General features: G+C 39.8%; 1 protein-coding gene across 1 annotated transcript in view; it reads right to left on the reverse strand.

The window, feature by feature from the left end:
• Positions 1–536: 536 nt before the first annotated feature.
• Positions 537–19,924, reverse strand: part of RAD18 (RAD18 E3 ubiquitin protein ligase) — a 103,963-nt gene continuing 84,575 nt past the window's right edge. Inside the window, exons 12-13 of the mRNA XM_032411841.1 lie at positions 11,060–11,122; positions 537–1,499 (exon numbers count right to left, since the gene is read on the reverse strand). Of these exons, the coding sequence (XP_032267732.1) occupies positions 1,397–1,499; positions 11,060–11,122 (166 nt within the window). The 3' untranslated portion in view covers positions 537–1,396. The remainder of the gene's footprint in view (positions 1,500–11,059; positions 11,123–19,924) is intronic.

Here is a 19,924-nt window from a genome sequence, read left to right on the forward strand (position 1 = left end):
AGGCTGTGCAATTTTTAATGAAAGTTTTCATTTTAGCATAATTTCTGGCAATTCAGTGACGTAAATATCACATCAATGTTAAACTTTATTTTGCTTGATATTGCTCACTTACCTCACATCAGATCCTTTGATAGATTCAGTGAGTGGTGCTACTTTTAGTTTCCTTAATGCACCACTCATAATTTAGCAGATGAAATGACTATGACAAATTCTTACATAACCATCTGAAGCTCACGGAACTCAAAAAGAAAACAAATGGCCTTTTAAGTGTGCAAGCGCTGAACTCTAAGTCATAATGAGACTCCACACATTATCCAGAAACCCAAAGCATACCAAAGAGCCAAAGTCAATGGAGACATTCTTTGGAAAGGGGAAGTCACAAACGCCTCTCTGGCACATTCATAAATTTGTTGTCTTAACATTGGCGCGTGTGCTGTCATGTTATTTGAAAGCTGATGTGTTTGGGCTGGGAGTGATGTGGGGGCAGGGGTGGAGAGGGCTGACTCTGAGATGGTGAAGAGCGGCGTTAGGAACTCGGGAAGAACTGGGAACTGATGGACATTTTGCACAGAGACAATTTCTGACCAAGTCTTTCCAGTGATTTGTAGCTTGTACTCAACTATCCATAAGACACTATTTCCAGGACATTATTTTAAATTGATACAGTCTCTTCATTTACAAAATTCATTTATTGCATACTTTTTGTTTAATAGCTGGGAGTCAGAGTCATAAAGATTTGATTTATCCAAGTGAAAAAAAAAAAAAGACTAATATCATTTTGAAGTGCCATTTCCAAAGAATATGCCAATGTTTCAAAGTTAGTGTTTGTGACTTTTAGTTTCGATACAAACATCCTACTCCAAGTGACAAATGACTACATTAAACTTGGGCGATGACCATCACGTAACTGCCTGTGACAGGCATGCTGGCATCTGGGCATCAGGGGCTGACACACACCAAAGAGGTGATTTTATGACAACCTGCCTTTCCAGAAATACAAAGGCTCTTAACTCCTCAGCTGCTCCTTGTGACAGAGAGGTTGAAAAGAATCCTTTTCTCAAGTTAGTCTCTACATGGAAGAGGAGAATGTCTTAAGGATATCCTGAAATTTAGAAACAAAACTCTTTGTCAAGAGGTCTGTGTACTCTGCAAAGTTGGCAGACGTGTGGCTGTCAATATTTTTAGAGAAAGATGCTTTAGAGACAGGGGATAATTGACCAAGTGAGGATGTTTCAGAACTTATTTTTCCCAAGAAAGGCAAAAAGTATGAAAATCAGCTAACCATCATATTGAGAAGTCAACACCTTCACTTGGGCATTTATGAATATGAAGTCTGTGTGGCAACCCAAAGTGCCACACTCCAATCACCCCACTGGAAAAGTCAGCAAAGCCCTCACTAATTCCTATTCCGCTTATTTCTCGGCTCAATCTCAGCACCCTCTGCTGATCTTGTACGACGATTCTGTCTTGGACTCATTTCTGTATCTTGAAGATCATTTCTGAAAACAGAAAAAAGGAAACAGCATCTCAGAAAATAATGATCATGATTATTCTACAGCAGCTTCTAGCTGACAACTGCTTTCACATGCACTATTTCATTTAAACCTCCAAACAGTTCTCTACTCCAATGGCAAGTCTATAATAATTATCATTACTGTTATTATTATACACATTTTGTAACTGAGAAAACAGTGACTAAGCAAAGATTACAGGCCATAAGTGACAGAAGCAGGAACTGAATCCCTTTCTTCTGAATCAAAATCTAGAATAGCTTTATGCTTTGCTTAACATGAAGAAAACTGCAAAAAAAAAAAAAAAAAGGTGCTGGTATCCTAACAACAAGACAAAGTCAGTGTCTAACAAAATCATTCTCTTGATCCTGAGAGCTCAGGTTGTAAGGCAGGAAAACAAAATTCCAAAGAAAGATAAGCCCCACCAAAGAGAGGTGGACCACACAAATTCTCTCACTTTTTTTTTTTTTTAAAGATTTTATTTATTTATTTGACAGAGAGAGACAGCGAGAGAGGGAACACAGCAGGGGGAGTGGGAGAGGGAGAAGCAGGCCTCCCACCCAGCAGGGAGCCAGATGTGGGGCTCGATCCCAGGACCCTGGGGGATCACGACCTGAGCCGAAGGCAGACACTTAACAACTGAGCCACCCAGGCGCCCCAAATTCTCTCACTTTTGACACAGAACTGGAGAAAGGTGGCTGTTGTACAACCAGGTAAGAGGACATGAGCTAACATTTTAATGAATTCTTAACTATGGGCTAGTACCAAAGACCCCTCACACAAGGAGAAGCCACATGCACTGGCAAGCTCTTTTCCAGGAGCCTCAAGTCAAGTGCTCATAAGAAAGACTGGGAGCAGGGCGGGGAAACTGAGGAAAGCCCACTTTGATGGCACAGGATAAAGCTGGTGAATGGGGGTGACAGGGGTCAGGCAGAAAGCCCTACGTCTTCCTGGGACTGTTCTCTCCTATGAAGTGAGAGCTTTCAGCTGCTGAGGGAAACTCACTGGCCCATGGGAATCAGGCAAAGATCTACTATCTCTGGAGGAGGGGCAGAATGCTTGAATGGGAAGTTTGCTTGAATGGGAAGAATAGGAAATCATTTGCAAGAACACTGGCAAAGATTCTTTGCTGCTGGGGAAATGGTAGAAATAAAAACCTCTACCTCTGGAGGAAGGGCAGAAAATCATCTTGGGCTGATGATCTCAAACAATACCAAGCAAAGGCTTGGGCAAGGCATTCTGACTACCATTGGGGGGGGGGGGGTCAGGGAGGTGGCAGAGAAAGCTCCACCCCCAAGATCCAGGCATACAGGGCCTGCCCAAGACCACAGCTGGAACAAGACAACATAGAGCCCCAGCAGGCTCCTACCAGTAGCCAAGCACCAAGTAATTGGCAGTAGCAGTAAACTGCTGAAGGAGAGGTCAGGACATGGAGAGATGGCCCTCTGGGATGCAAGCATGCAGACAAGGCTGAAAGGTAAATAAGAACAAAATCATTGAACAAAAGCTTCCCACAACCCAGCCCCCACACTAAGCACAAGGTAAAAGCAGCCCACTGGTTGAGGAACTTGATGCCTCTCATACATTGAAGGTCATGTTAGGAACCAGGAAATTCCAACCTGGGTCAACTCCCCACACTAATGGCCTAAGAGAAGCAGCATGCCCATTTCCAGGCACAAAGTCTATTTTTACCTCAGTATCTATGGCCCTTCTCAGGATGTCTAGCATCCACACAAAATGTACAATGCACAAAGAAGAAAAACCAAATAAAAAGTCCATTGTCAAGATATAAAGTAACCAAGAGACACAGACAGAATGACCCACATGTTGGAACCATCAGACTAAAACTTTAAATAACTATGATTAATATGGTAAAGGCTCTACGGATAAGCTGGAGGACATACATGGACAGACGGCTCCAGGGGTGGCTCTGAAAGACAAAGATCGGTACTGTCCCTCCCTCTCCGTACCTCCCAGAGTCTAAGAGGTTCCTCCCCCACTGTCAGCACTGTTGCTTTCTCCACCTCCACAAAATCACATGTTCCTTTTTATTAGATGTAACTTTACCTTTTCTTTAATCATTCTCTACTCACACCCAGTCCTTTGACCCAGAAGAGTCGGATGTGAGAGGGTAAGGGCATTTTTATTAAACTTTTCAGAGACTCATTATGTTCCCCACTTTTTTTTTTTTTAAGATTTTATTTATTTATTTATTTGACAGAGAGAGAGACATAGTGAGAGAGGGAACACAAGCAGAGGGAGTGGGAGAGGGAGAAGCAGGCTTCCTGCGGAGCAGGGAACCCGATGTGGGGCTCGATCCCAGGACCCTGGGATCACAACCTGAGCCAAAGGCAGACGCTCAACGACTGAGGCTCCCAGGTGCCCTTATTTTCCCCACTTTGATGCATGTGGGCCATAGTAAGAAGACTCAGTGAGTAGTGTACTCAGCCAAGTCGTCACTAGCCTTTTGATTTAGGACAGGAGTTGGCAAACTCTTTGAGTAAAGGACTAGATATTTTGGGCTCTGAGGGCCATACAATCTGTCACAACTACTGGATTCTGTTGTAATCGTGAAAAGAACCACAGCCAGCAGAGAAACAAATGTGTGTGGCTATGTGCCAATAAAACTTTATTAACAAACAGAGAGCAGGCCAGATTTGGCCTATGGGCCATAGTTTGCTGATCCCTGACCTAGAACCATATCAGTCCAGCAAGTGAATCCAACAACCTGAATCAGAATTAAGTGTGAATCCTCTAGGACCCCTCTTGGCCAAGCTGCTACCCAGAGGGTGTACCAATCTGGCCAGTATACGGTTGCTGTTAGGAGAAAGAAACAAGCATCATGCCCAGGAATAATTAAGAAGGAACCCTGAGTTTCTGAAATAGGTAAATATATAACCACAAAACCCTTTCTGTACTAATCATTACCCAGAAAGTGGCCAAAAGGAGAGGATTCCGTTCTGGGGACAGCAGCGTTCAGTGACCAAACTTCCTTACTAAGGTATGTGGACCAGAAGATGAGGGAGTTGATAATTTTAAAGGAGGCCATTCCAACATTCAATAATATTAGATGCCTGTAGATTGTAGGGAGGATAAAAAGTCCAGTGAATCCCTTGACCATCAGCCCATTATTGATTCCAGTCAGTCCCTTCAAAGAATGTGCCCTTATTATTGATATGTACATGAGTGACCCAGATGGTTCACTCAGCACCCTTCAGGTTTGCAGCCTCAAAGCAGGGTATCTGCCAATCTGTGGCCTTCATGACCACTTTTATGACCTGTTTAATCTTAATTACCTCTTTAAAGGTTCCATCTCCAAATATAGTCACATTGGAGGTTAGGGCTTCAGCTTATGAATTTTAGAGGGACAAAATTCAGTCCATAAGAGCAATTCAGTCCATGGATCAGGCCATTCAGTTTGACAAGAACCTAGTAGCAAGCAAACAGCTATTTTTCAAAAGGAGTGTAACTGGTAGCTATGCTAGGCTGGACACAAGTCCAAAATCCCAAAGGGTGCCTCTAGGTGGAGGCTGCCTCCCTTTCTCAGAGACTCCAATCAGGAAAATCATTAGTCTTAAGACTTGTAGCTCTAAGGGGTCATTAGGGTTGTGGGACCGCAAGGGTATTAGCACTTCTCTATGTGTGGCTCTTCCCTATCAGAGAATTTGCTCTGGTACTTATTGGATGTGAAATTAGGAGTACATAACACATCAACTCCTAAACACATCCAAATTTAAAAACAATAGTACAATGAATTAGCCCAAAGGGCCCCATCTACAAGGTCACATTAGCTTCCCTTCCCCATTGTGAACCTTACCCAAATCCCATAAAGTCAATTCAGGTGCTTCCTTTCCCCACAGGACAGGGTAGGATGGTGAATCTGGTACCTATATCCAACAGAACCATAAAATCCCTTCCCAAAGTTCAGAAGCACATCCAGACTGGTAGATAGCCTTTCATCTCCTTTAGGGACAGGGGAACCTCAACTCCACTACTTCTTCTTCTTTTTTTAAAGATTTATTTATTATTTGAGAGAGAGAGAACGGGAGGGGAGGGGCAGAGGGAGAGGGAGCAAGAATCCCAAAGTGGACTCAATGCTAAGCACAGGGACCAACATGGGGCTTGATCTCATGACCCTGAGATCACAACCTGAGCTGAAACCAAGAGTCAGTTGCTTAACTAAGCGAGACACCCAAGCACCCCTCAGCTCCAATTCTAATCAACAAAACCAGAATAGCCAAAACAATTCCAAAAAAGAAAAATTTACTGACAACACCAAATGCTGGTGAGGATGTAGAGCAAGAAAAATTCTCATTCACTGCCAGTGGGAATGCAAAATGGCACAACCACTCGAACAAAGTTTGGCAGTTTCTTACAAAATTAAATATAGTCTGACCATACAATCCAGCAATTGTACTCCTTGGTACTTCCCCAAGGGCACTGAAAACTTATTTCCACACAAAATCCTGCACTTTGTTTTTAATTAGAATATTTTATATATTGCATATATATTGTATATATATCACTTTAATCATAATTGTCAAAACTTGGAAGCAACCAAGATGTCCTTCAGTAGGTGAATGGATAAATGAACTGTAATACTCCAGACAATGGAATATTATTCAGCATTAAAAAGAAATGAGCTATCAAACCTCAAAAAGACATGGGGCAATCTTAAATGAATATTACTAAGTGAAAGGAGCCAATTTGAAAAGGCTACATACTGTAGGATTCCAACTAAATGACATTCTAGAAAAAATAAAACTATAAAGACAGAAAAAAATCAGTGGTTGTCAGGAACTTGGAGAGAAGGAGAGATGAACAGGTGGAACATAAAGGATTTTTAAGGCAGGGAAACTATTCTGTATACTATAATGGTGGATACATGTCATTATACATTTGTTAAGACCATACACTATAAAATACAAAGAATGAACTCTGATGTAAACTGGAAAAAGAAAGTTAGAGGCCTCATACTAGCTGATTTCATGACATTATAAAGCTGCAGTAATGAAGACAGTGTGTGTTATTGGTGAAAAGGCAAACATATAGATCAATAGAGCAAAACAGTGATTCCTGAAATAGACCCACACATATATATCCAATTGATTTTTAATTAAGGTACCAAAGTTATTAAATGGAGAAAGGATAGTTTCTTCAATAAATAAAGCTGGAACAAATGGAGACCCACATGTAAAAGAGAAAAATTGAATTTCAATCCATACTGTGCACCATTTACAAAAATCAACTTGAAATAGATTATAGACTTAAATGTAAACCCCAAAACTTCTAGAATGTAACAGAACACCATTGGGTTAGGTAAAGATTTCCTAGGTAGGACACAAAAAAGCACCATATGTAAAAGAAAAGAAAAAATTGATAAATTAGATTTCATCAAAATTTAAAACTGCTCTTTGAAAAACACTATCAAGAAAATGAAAAGGCAAGCCATAAAGTGGAAGAAAATATTTGCAAAACACGTTTCTGATAAAGAACTCATAAATCTCAAAAGTAAAAAACCACCCAATTTACTAAATGGGCAGAAAATTTGAGGAAGCACTTCATCAAAAGACATAGGGATGGCAAATATGATGTGAAAGGAAGTTCAACATCATCAATCCTTAGGGAAATGCAAATTAAAATGACAAAAAAAAAATACTACTATAACTCTATTAAAATGGCTTTAAAAATAAAGAGCATAACCAAGTACTGGCCAAGATATGGAGCAACTAGAACTCTCATACATTGCTGGTGGAATACAGCTGGGCAGTTTCTTATCAATTGAACATACACTTACCATATGATGCCATTCCTAGGTATTTACCAAAGAGAAATGAAAACTTATGTCCACACACAATACTGTACTCAAATCCTTCTAGCAGTTTTATTCGTAATCCCCCAAATCTGGAAACAACCCAAATATGCCCATCAGCTGTTGAATGGGTAAACAAAATGTGTTGCAAAAGAATTCTCATGGGGTTAAGATGAAATTCAGATTAACGGAGAAAATTATTCTTTTCTGATTTTATGAGAGTATTAGAGAAAGCTATTTCCTAAAATTTCCTCTTTAAGGCACTATAAGATAAAGAGTTTAAAACAATTCGTAAGTGAAATCCTTATCCATTCACAGGTTCTTGAAGTCACAGAAGCTGTGTCACTAACAGCTAGAATCCACTAATGAGTGTATTCAGATCTAATAAACATTGACTGACATATTCACTCACTCATATACTTACTGAGTGCCCATTTATGGGCCACCCAGGCACTATGCTACACACATGAAGATTCAAGGTCCAATGCGCATGCTCTCTAGAAAGGCAGTCAAGTGGTAAGTGCAGAGTGCTGCAGGAGCAGACTCAGGGGCTTCTGAATGGAACGGTGGAGAAAGGAATGACAATTCCCATCTAGATGAGGAAAAGGGAAAAGGCAACTGAGGCAGAAGCAAAGGCACTGAAGCAAGGTAACAGGACTCTCTGAGGTGACCGTGAGTAGTTCAGCTTAGCTGAAACAAGGAGTTGTGGGGTGCAGAGGGGATGCACGCATATGAAATTCCACGAGCCAGTAGGTCGGCTGGGGCCATGACAGTAAGAGCCTTGGATGCTGGCAAGTCCGTGAAGGACTTTAAAGTCCAACAGGAAGAACAAAGTATGTTTCATATCTCACCGGCCGAATGAACTGTAACGACTAGAGGCAGCGAGGCATGGACGGCTGTTGCAGCAAAGCTAGAGAGAAGAGCAAAGGGCCTGTAGCCAGCTGTGGCACAAAGGGCTGACAGAGATATCACAGAGGGGCTGCGCAAGGTGGGGGCCCCAGAAGCAGCATTAGCAACACGTGGGACCGTGTTAAAAATGCAAACTATTAGGCCCCACCCCAAATCTACTGACTCACTCTTCGAATTGGGTAAAGCCCAATAATCTGTGTTTTAACAAGTCCTTCAGATGTCTGTGATGCATATTTAGGTCTTACCTATATGACTTTTGCAGCTGACTGAATATGACAGGTCAGGGCGAGTGAGAGGTTGAAAATGATTCCTAGGTGTCTGGCTTGAACAGTGGGGCAGACTACCATACTCCACTCACTGAGAGAGGGGACAGCAGAGGGCCAGCAGCTCTGGAGAGAAGGGACTTAGACTCTCTGGGGCAGACAGATTTTCCTCACATTTTATATATTAAACAAATTGAAACCTAGAATTGTGAAATGATATACCAGGACCATTTCTCTTACTGTTTTCATCCTGTTTGATGTAAATATATTTTATAGGTCAAAACAGTAAGATGAACCAGTATTTATAGACATAAGAACCCAAGGCCAGTCTGTAGAAAATAGTTTTTGGTTTTTTGCTGCTTATGAAAATATTGTTTTATATGGAGCACTATGTTGCTAATAGAACCTCTCAATCATTTATGGAATTAAGAGAAAGAGAATTGGAACTGAAATAGTATGTTCTAGGACCACCATCTCAAATATGCCACTTGTGGTACCACAAAACATGCCCATAAGCTTAAGATATAGAACTGCCAATTTTTGTTTAAAAGTAAAGCTATGGAGGCTTTTCCTGATTCTGCCTCTAAAGCTACATTATGGCATAAGCTTGTTTGAACTGTTCTATGCTCAGCTGAAGTCAGGAGGCCTGGATTCGGATCTTCACAGTGCCACTAACTAGCTGTGGACCTTGACCTGGTCAATTTACCACTCTGGAGTACAGTTTCCTTCTCTATAACATGAAGGGATTAGATGAGATGAACACTTAGATCCTTCTAGCTGTAGCATTTATTATTTTTGAGGATCAATCGATGCGCTTGGTCTTCTAAGTGCTTTCTTATGATGACTTTTGGAGGCCATCGTTACTGAGAATGGGCTTGGGTGCAGGAACTCTGGCTACAATGTGTCATAGCCATTGGTGTCAGGCTTAGTTCAGCATGAACAGGATGGTTCCTGGTACAAGAGGAAATAGTTAGCTAAGCAGTGGCCTTCTTTCCCAAAATGCAAAGTTAAATAATGCTTAGGTGAGAGTAATACAGCCAAAATCTCAAACTTTCATAAAACATTACTGTTTGAACCACCAAATATCTCATTGGCCTGATAAACCTCCTCATAATGCTTTCCCTGGATACAGCACACTTCCCATTCTCCCAGTGATTCAGCTATGAAACTACAAAATCTCAGCACAGTGAACTTCTCCTTCTTTGTAAAGACAGTATACAGCTTAATGGTCCAAAGGGCTGACTTTTGGCACATTGGTTACAATCTTAGCTCCATCACTTACCACTTATTGCTGAGTGACCTTGGGATGGAAATTTACCTCTTCAAGCCTCAAAGAGGCTTTAAAAAAGGTGAAGAGGTCAACAGTATCAAATCTGCTAAATCAATGAAGGTTTTGACTATGGATTTGGCAACGTGGAGTTCTTTGATGACCTTAGTGAAAATGATTTCAGATGAATGATGGAACTGGCTGAGAATGTGGAAGAGTAAGTGGAGATAAGGAAGTGGAAAATGCAGGTAGAGACCATCCATTAAGAAAGGAAGGAAAGATACAACAGTGGCTGCAGGATGAGATGGAGTGAGAGGAGAGACTGAATGAGTTGTTATTTGTTGCTTGGTTGGTTTTAAGATAGAAAGATTTAAGCAGGCTGAAAACCCAATGACAAAGATACAGCTGAGGGAGAGGTTGCCAGACAAAGGTTCCTGACAAATGGGTAGGAATGAGGGAGGAGGAATTAGCCTCTGATAAGACATCCCTTTATTATAAAAGGAGGCAATTATAAAATGAGGAATAAAATATGTACACATACAGGCACATTTATACATTTGGTGTTGGAAAGATGAGGACTCCCACATAATGGCTTCTATTTTCTCTACAAAGGAAGAGAAAAGGTCTCCAGCTGGGGGTGCAGCCACTGGAAAGAGGTGAGGTTTCAAATAATCCTTGTGAAGAACCAGACAAAGAAATGACCACAGAAACAGTAAAACTTCTAGACAGTTTGGAGGGCCCACTGAAGTGTAATCACAAAATTACAGTGGAACAAAGCTTCCCCATTGTACTGCAGATCACTCCTGCAGGTGGAGATTGAGAATGTAATATTCTTTGGCATTGTTCCTCTCCTCCTTACCTACCAGTAGGACCTGGAATAGGTCCCCTCCACCACTCTAATTTCCCAGACAGATTCCTAAATGCTAGCCGGAGAAGGAATCAAACTGCATTTATTCTACACTAAACACTTTTGACTGGGAACATCTAGGAAAGGACTCAAAGTTTTATAAACACTCTGAGCCAGTGCTTACGGCTAAACTGTTAATTTCTCACTGGAACAATCTGTCTTTAGAAAAACAACTTCTGACAAGTAATCAGAGTTATTACAGTGGGATTCCCTTTCTAAGCAAAAATGTATAGAAACAAACAAGTAGTAAACTGGAAATCTTTACCTTAATGTGTGTGAATTATTACCTTCTTAAATCAGAAAGCACAAATATTCTTTTGTTTGAAAATCAACTGCATGGAATTATAATTTCTCAAAGTAGACACTTATTTCTTGATGATGAGAACTCACCTATGTGATGCTTCCCAGGCTTCCTCTTCTTCTAAAAGATCTCTTATGATGTCTGAACTGGAACTAAAAGGACATGTATATCAATATTGTCAGACAATAAAAAGACCGTATGGTTCCATTTATATGAAATTCTAGAAAATGCAAACTAATCTCTAGTGACAGAAAGCAAATGAACAGACCAGTGATTACCTGCAGGGGCAGGGGATGGGCAAGGAGAGATTACAAAGTGGCACAAGGAAACTGTGGGAGTGGATACGTTCATCATCTTGATTGTGAAGATGATTTCATAGCTGTATACATGTATCAAAACTCATCAAACTGCGTGTTTTAAATATTTGCAGTTTATTATACATCAATTTCAATAAAGGTGTAAAAAAACTTAATAAACTAGCAATAATAAATAAAAAATCATTAAAGCTTAAATAAATCTGTCAACATAAAACCTGCATTCAAATACAATATAGTCACAAGTCTTTTTAATCTCCCATGGCAACCAAAGATCAAACTGTGTTTTAAAAACTGCACTCTAGTAATAAGATTCACAAAGAGACATTAAGTTCCTAAGTGGCTTTTAGTCCCTTTGTAGCCAAAATAAAGTAAAATTTAATTAATCTGAACTGTGCTAATAATGGAATTCGTTAAAATGCAACCTGGCTTAAAGTGTTGCATAATCTTTGGTCTATCTGCGCAGGGTACAGGATAAAATAAGGTTATAGAGGGCATATATTATTTCTTTAAAAGAAAAAAGTGGGGATGCCTGGGTGGCTCAGTCAGTTAAGCGTCTGCCTTTAGCTCAGGTCATGATCCCAGGGTCCTGGGATCGAGTCCCGCATCGGGCTCCCTGCTCAGCGGGAAGCCTGCTTCTCCCTCTCCCACTCCGCCTGCTTGTGTTCCCTCTCTCGCTGTCTCTCTCTCTCTGTGTCAAAAAAAAAAAAAAAAAAAAAAAAAGATCATTATGTGACTAATAAAAGCGAGTAACTTTTTAAAAAATAAAAATTAAATAAATAAATAAAAGAAAAAAACGTTCCGAGGCTTTTAGCATCTTGTTCTTACCCAAATAAATTCTTACCAAATAAATGAAAAGAAAAAAAAGATGTACATCAATAGCAAAAAAGCATTTCTTTAGGCACCCAAGACAAAGAATGTGAAGGGCATTACATGAGACAACTCAGAAATAGGAGTCACTACCCCAGGGTGGAGAAGGCTAAAACAATGGAATAACTTTCTCCTGGATGAGAAACAACAGGATTGGATATGTCTGTGCCAATCATCTTCTAATGATACTCAGATAACGAAAGTCTAAAAATTATGGAGACATAAAGTGCCAATGAATCATTCTCAACAGTTACTGACAAATGACTCTGAAGCAATGTTTGCCTGGGGTGCATGAAAACAAGGCAACAACCATCAATCAGTACTGCTCTGTGCCAAGTATTGTTCTCAAGGGGTACTGCCCAAATCCCAAGCCTCTCAAGGAGCTACATGCAGGAGCCCTGCTGACTATGGTTCACATGTATAACGGCCTGTGTGGGGCGATTCCATGTAGTGATCCTCCAATATAGCTAGCTCAGTGGTTCGCAGGCATTTCAGGATAAGGATCCTCATACGTTTAGTATTGGTGGCTTGAGAAAATACATAATAACAAAATATTATAAACTTAGTAATACTTTTAGTCTATATTTTTTTCATTACAGTGGCACATGCTGGACAGTGAAAAAACAGTTGTACCTGCATTTGTGAGACACTCTTATTATGTCTAAAGAGAATTCTTTTTTTTTTTTTTAGATTTTATTTATTTATTTGAAAGAGAGAGAGAGAGCATGGGGCGGGGGGGGGGGGGGGGGCGGTCAGAGGGAGAAGCAGGCTCCCCACCAAGCAGGGAGCCCGACCCAGGACTCGATCTTGGGACTCTGGGATTATGACCTGAGCCGAAGGCAGACGCTTAATAGCTGAGCCACCCAGGCGCCCCAAAACTGAAGTTGTTTTAATGTAACTTTTTTTTCCTCTTCTCTCTCCTGTCTGATACCATCACCCACTCTTCTTTACCTGGACAGAGCTAAGGCAGTGTTTCTCAACCCTTTTCCTTATCGTTCCCCACCTAAGGAGCTTTTTTAGACTTTTTCTTTTTTCATAATCGCCCTTCCATGAGATTTTAATACTGAAATATAATGTGTACCTGTTTATATATTGTATGTGTCTGTGTATATATATGCTTTTTACACAGAATAGGTTGGTTTTTTTGTTTATGTGTGTGTGTGTGTGTGTGTGTTTTGGTCATCCAGCCTCCTCGCTGGCAAGAACCAAGTTCCATCCACTAGGGAGCTCCTATCGAGAACCCATGAGCTAAAGGAATGGGGGTTAAAGGGTGGTCATGCAGCTCTGGGTGCTGGTAGGTGTCACAGGGCTAGAAGAAATAAAGTGTGCTTTTTGCCAACACCCCCAACACACACATACAATTTTTTTTTTTTTAACAGGAAGGTTACAAAGCATCCCTCCTGTTCTAGCTAAGTAAGCAGGACAGCTAGGCCTGTCAACTAACCTAGTAGTCTTGTGGTCAATTTACCTAGGGGCTTTCAAATCACCAGTAGAAATCACTGATTTGTTAAAGGAAAATATTTGCGGTACATTAGTGACATAAACCTAAGCAGTTTTTGCTACACTACCTCAGTGAAAACAGATGGTAGAGGAGGTTCACAAAAAACACTTCTCAAAAATGGTCTGCAATCTCCTCTTGCTCTGTGACTTCAATACCCCTGACCAGACATGCTGCCCAGCTCCCGACTTCCTCAGTTCTCGCCACCTTCCCTTCCACCCCAGCTTAGTCACTGACCTGAATGACATACACTTTGGAAGGTCTGAACTTTACCTACAGTGATGTTTCAGGATTATCTGCTATATCTGCTACTCCGATTCTAGTCACCACTAAGAAACTGAAAGTTGGGGTGCCTGGATGGCTCAGTCAGTTGAGCCTCATATTCTTGATTTCAGCTAAGGTCATGATCTCAGGGTTATGAGATCAAGCCCCAGATCAGCTTCCGTGCTGGGTGTGGCGCCTGCTTAAGATTCTCTCTCTCCCTCTTCCTCTGTCCCTCACCCCCTGCCCCCCAAAAACAACTAAGAGTTGACGCTAGTACAATTAAAACAGCAGAGAGACTTGTTGGTTCCTTTTCAAAGTAATGCATTCACCATATTCTATTTAAAAACCGCCTTCCCAAAATTATACATACAGTTTCACAAAAGGGATTTTACAAACAGACAACTGGGCACAATAGTCAGTATTACTAAAATTAACACTCACGGATCTCTTCCTTGTGGATAGAAGTAATTAATATTTTTGAAGTCTTAGTCATTTTACTATGCCTTGGAGATCAAAAATTCCTTTCATATACTTTCAAGACATCTAAAAAATCCTCCACAGGAGAAAATAAATTACTCACTCTGGTATACACGGGGTCAGAACATGTACGAGCCTACACAGCTATAGCTTTTCATTCTCAGACAAGAACTTTGTCAGAGTAAATTTGAGCTCCTCTATTATTTGGGTTTGAACATTCTGGTAGACCATGTTTTAAGAAGCTGGATGAATATGAGGTCAGGTACATGAAAGTCACAGCTCTCTATATAAGGGTGTTTAAACTGTGCTCTCTGATGTTACCATTAGTCCAGGCTAGAGCAGAAATTATTCTATAGATTAAATACACATGAGAAGGACTCACGGACAAAAATATTAATCTTGAATTCTATGGAATTCCCAACCTCTGTTCAGGAAGATTCTAGTAGATCTATTTAGAACACCCACACTTAATTTTCATACCATTTAACCTTTATTTTCAGCTCAAACTTTCAGAAGTGTAAGCTAAACTGTTTTTGGTTTGTTGGGCTTGGGCCTAATTGGTCTTTCTATAATGTTTTACTCTTGTTATTCTCTCACCAAAAGCAGTAGCACAACATTTTAACAGGCAAAGGAAAACACTTTTTGCATATTTCTTTTGCAGTATCTTATTTCATCTTACTAGTCAAGATTTTACCACGAAACCTGAAAAGATGCCTAACACCTCTCACAATGGTATGACTGATAAGACTACCCAGAGGATAAGAAATCACAGATTTTAGTGTCAAACAGAGTCGAGTTTCAGGGCTGTTTCTGTTGCTTAATATGTAATATTGGGCAATTTACTTAGTCTTTCCGAGTCTTAATATTCTCACGGGTAAGGTCAGGATGGTAACACATGCAGTTCATGGGGATATTTTAAAGATTAATCAATATAACATACAGAATGGTTAGCATAGAGCTTAGCACATAGTAAGTGTTCAATAAATAATGCTTCCATTTTCATATAACCAATCTGGGTCTGAATTACATGAATAACTGCCTCAGCACTATGCTTCCATTTGCGCTAGGAAACCTGATCACTATGTGCTCTATTTTAATCTCTGATTTCCACTGTTTCTATGACACCAGAGTGCAAACTCATCAGAACTTATTTATTCAGCATGGCAGGTACACAAGGTACCGTGGAGTAGAAAAAATGCAGCATCTGCTATAAAAAATCCTGTGGATTAAAGATTACTTATAAGTGGGAGTTTTCTATTATCTAATAGTTACTCCACCACCCTCCCCCACTAGCCCAACTCTTCTCATAATTATGGCATTAACCTGAGAGTGCTTGAGTATATCAAACCCAAAAACAAAAACAAAAAACTCCTTAAGTATAGACCACTGGAGGACTGATGGAGAGCACACAGTGCCACCAGACAATGGTATTTAACTAAATGCTGCTGGCTCCCATGAATCCTTCCTCAAACCCTTCTTTTTAGTAATTTGTTCTTATTCTCCGGGGTAAGTAGCAGCTTATATGCCTAATATGTTAGCAGCAGGCTAACAGTAAAATGTTAGAATAATAAACATCCTATGTTCAAACAAGAAATCATTCAATGTTGACCATGACAAAAAAAAACATTTTTTGAGCAACTACTTCTACAAACCACTGTAATAATTCACCAAATGTGCATTAGCTTTAATTCATATAAGCAGCCTAGGTTTTATCTCCACAGATGGACAAAGGATCAGAGACATTAAAGTAATTAAAAAAAAAAAAAAAACAGGGATATGAATGCAAAGCTCATCTTCTTTTTACCACACTGTGCTGCTTCAAATAGTTGCAGAATGAAAAATGCTATTAGTCTACAAGAGTTAAAAAATACTACTTCCTCTTATACACTCATCAATAAGGTTTATCAGACAACCATCAACAAGGCTCATGGATAAAGCAGAGCTAAGAGTTTCACTGCTCTCCATTACATCTAGAAAAATATAAAATGAAGCTAGCTTCAGATACAAGAATAAGAACTTTTTTATCAAGTAAAACATGGTAAATCCTTAAGAAGAGATGAAGCAAACCTTACCTAAAACTAAGGTTATGTTCAATTTACAAAGCATTCACAATATATAATCATCTCATTTGTTTTTTAGAATCACCCAGGGAGGTTAACCCGGCAAGAAACTATCCTTCCATTTTATCAACAGGCCAAGTGAAGCCCAGGGAAATTAATCCAACAATCGGCCACATGCCGGGGACCATTCTAGAGTCAGAAAACCATGACTGAGATGAACTTCCACAAACAAAAACGCCTGCCTGCTAGGTAGGGGGATCTCACAGACACACATACATTTCAAGGACTTGATGTCATAATATCTTAGGTGAGGATACGTTCCCCCCCAGAACAATGTTGCATTCATCCGAAGGACAGTAAGCTCATTTATCACCTAGTTTAAGCTCTTCTGAAAACACAAAAGATGTGACAGAACTATTCTATGTCCCCACATTTCTCTAAAAATTTCAACAAATAAAAATCACCACCTGAAACACAGTGAACCATTTAGCTTTCAGAGGTATTTTGAAGTTTATAAATGTTCCCAGAAAAAAATGCTACAATAAAGTACAAACAGTACTGTATATTAGTAGAAAAAGATTTTGTGGCAACATTAAATTCAATAAATGTCACATTCTTAAAAGTTAAAAAACCAAATGTAATGTCAACCTTCCAAAAGCAACCATGAATTTTTAAAAATACAAGGTATCACTGAATTATAGTAACATAACTTATTGTTTACTTCAATGTTTTTTTTAGATACTGTTTTCTCTTGACCAGAAACATAAACTTATTTAGCAATTTTTCCAATAATCCCAATGTCCCCTAAATTATAAAATCTTATTAATATCTTTGTCTTACGTTACTGCCTGCATCATCAAACTTCATTAACCAATTTATAATAACATTGAAGATAACAATGATTTCCAAAACTTTATTTATTTATTTTATGATTTTATTTATTTATTTGACAGAGAGAGAGAGAGCACAAGCAGGAGGAGTGGCAGGCAGAGGGAGAAAGAGAAGCAGACTCCCCGCTGAGCAGGGAGCCCAACGCAGGACTCGATCCCAGGACCCTGGGATCATGACGGGAGCCAAAGGCAGACGCTTAACTGACTGAGCCACCCAGGTGTCCCCAAAACTTTATTTTAAAGAGTACAGCCTCTTTTCTGTTTAAAGTAGATTAAGATATTTACAGGGTTCAAAATCAAAATGACATAAAAAGATGTACACTGAGAAGTCTCACACTCTCCTCACTCCCCTGCCAATCCATTCCCCCCTTGTCTCCAAAATGTAATCACTTATTAGTCTGTTTATTCTTCTGGTGTTTCTTTATGAAAAACCAAACAAGGGGCGCCTGGGTGGCTCAGTTGGTTAAGCAACTGCCTTCAGCTCAGGTCATGATCCTGGAGTCCCGGGATCGAGTCCCGCATCGGGCTCCCTGCTCGGGGGGGGGGGGGGGGGGGGGTCTGCTTCTCCCTCTGACCCTCCCCCCTCTCATGCTCTCTCTCTCTCAAATAAATAAATAAAATATTAAAAAAACAAACAAACAAACAAACAAACATAAGTATACACCATCCCCTTCCCCCTTTCGGAAAGGAAACCACATGCTATCTATGCTGTTTTGAACAATGGTCTTTCCACTTACGAATCTATCCTGGAAATCTCTCTGTCATCAAGCACACAGAGATTGTCCTTTTGAACAACCACACCATTATTCATTGTATGGCTGTAGTTTAATCAACCGGCCCCAATGATAAATACTTGAGTAGTTTCTAGGCTTTTGTTACTATGTAAACAATGAATAACCTTGTGTGTAAGTCTCTGTGTATATGTGCAGGTGGAATCTGGAGGACAAATTAACTGAATACTGGCTAAAAGGCAAAGCAACAGTACTTTTGGTTGATCTCATCAGATTCCTCTCCTTAGGAATGGTTTTACGTAGCACCAGCCAGTAATAAATGAGACTGTCTGTTTCCCCACAGCCTTACAGCAGAGGATGCAAGCAAATGTTAAGATTTTTTGCCAACCTACCAGGTGAGAATTGGATTTAATTTGTATTTCTCTTTCAGCAAACCATCTCTGTTCATGACTTTCACCCATTTTTCTCCTGGGTTTGTGGGTCCTTTCCTTATCAGTCTCTAGATGCTCAAAAAGACTACCTACTCCTGAATATTTTTTTAAAAGGTACTATTAAGCCTCTCTCTATATATGATAAGAAAAAGTATTAGCATGTGTTCTTTCATTGTCAAAACATTTCTATTAAGTTATATACCGAAGTTGAACATTATTTCTTTAAAGCTACATATTTGACATTTTCTTGGTTGATGAGAAAGAATTCCAAGCACTGTTATATTTATCTTAATTTTTCTGGTTGCAATTCAATATCAAATTTGTCTGATTCTTTCTAGTACGCCACACTACCCTCTATAATTAATGCAGGAACTCTGGCTAACCAAAATTAACTACCACTCTGAGCTGTACATCAGCAACTAAACATGGCAGAAAAAAACCAAAACCAAACAAAACATCTATTTATCTGACTTTATCTGCTAACTAATCTCATTTAAAATTCTTGACCGCAAATCTGAAATGGACAATCCTTGCTACCAGGCAATCCTATAATACTTACCTGGCACATTCTGCTTCCCATTCTCAAAAGGACTCATACCTTCCCAAATCGCCTATTCACCACCCTACCCCCACTCTCAGCTGATGAACCGGTCTTAGCTACATTAAGAAAATAAAAGCCATCAGGCAGACTTGCTGGTCATGCCTTGATCAGATGCTTACTGTGTAAGCACTAAATTGCTAAAACTATTCACCCAGTTGCTAAAGACAAAAATTTAGGATTCATCCTTGATGCTGAGCTTTTCCTTTCTCACCATATACAAACCATCTCCAAGTTCTGCAGCTCCTACCTCCAAAATATATCCCCAGTCGCACCCATTTCTATCTTCACTCATCTGCAGATACACCCCACCACAAACCCTAGAATGGATTGCTACAAAAGCTTCACCTCCAGCCACCCCCCCCATCCATTCTCACAACATCTGGAGTCATCCTTTTAAAACAAAAAAAACCGTATCAGATCAGAACAATATTAATAAATCATTTGTTCTCTAAATTGATCTGCAGATTCAACTGAATCTCAACCAAAATTCCTTTCTTGTTATGGCAATTAACAAGCTGATTTTAAAGTTTATATGCAGATGCAAAGGACCTAAAAGAGCCAAAGTAATTTTGAAGGCCATGGCAGGCACCTCTGGCCTCCAGCATCATCTCTTCATGACACAGAAATACTACCATTTTCTGTGTGCCAAGAAGAAGGGTTAGGAAACACTGTATTAAAGAGAGAAGCAGACCTTTAGGTCAATCTCTTTAAATTTTTATAAAAAGTAAAGAAAAATACTGTGTGTTGTTTTTTTTTAAGAAAGAGAAATAAGGGCGCCTGGGTGGCTCAGTTGGTTAAGCGACTGCCTTCGGCTCAGG

Source organism: Phoca vitulina, unplaced genomic scaffold (genome assembly GCF_004348235.1).
Source record: "Phoca vitulina isolate PV1807 unplaced genomic scaffold, GSC_HSeal_1.0 scaffold13, whole genome shotgun sequence".
Lineage (NCBI taxonomy): Eukaryota > Metazoa > Chordata > Mammalia > Carnivora > Phocidae > Phoca > Phoca vitulina.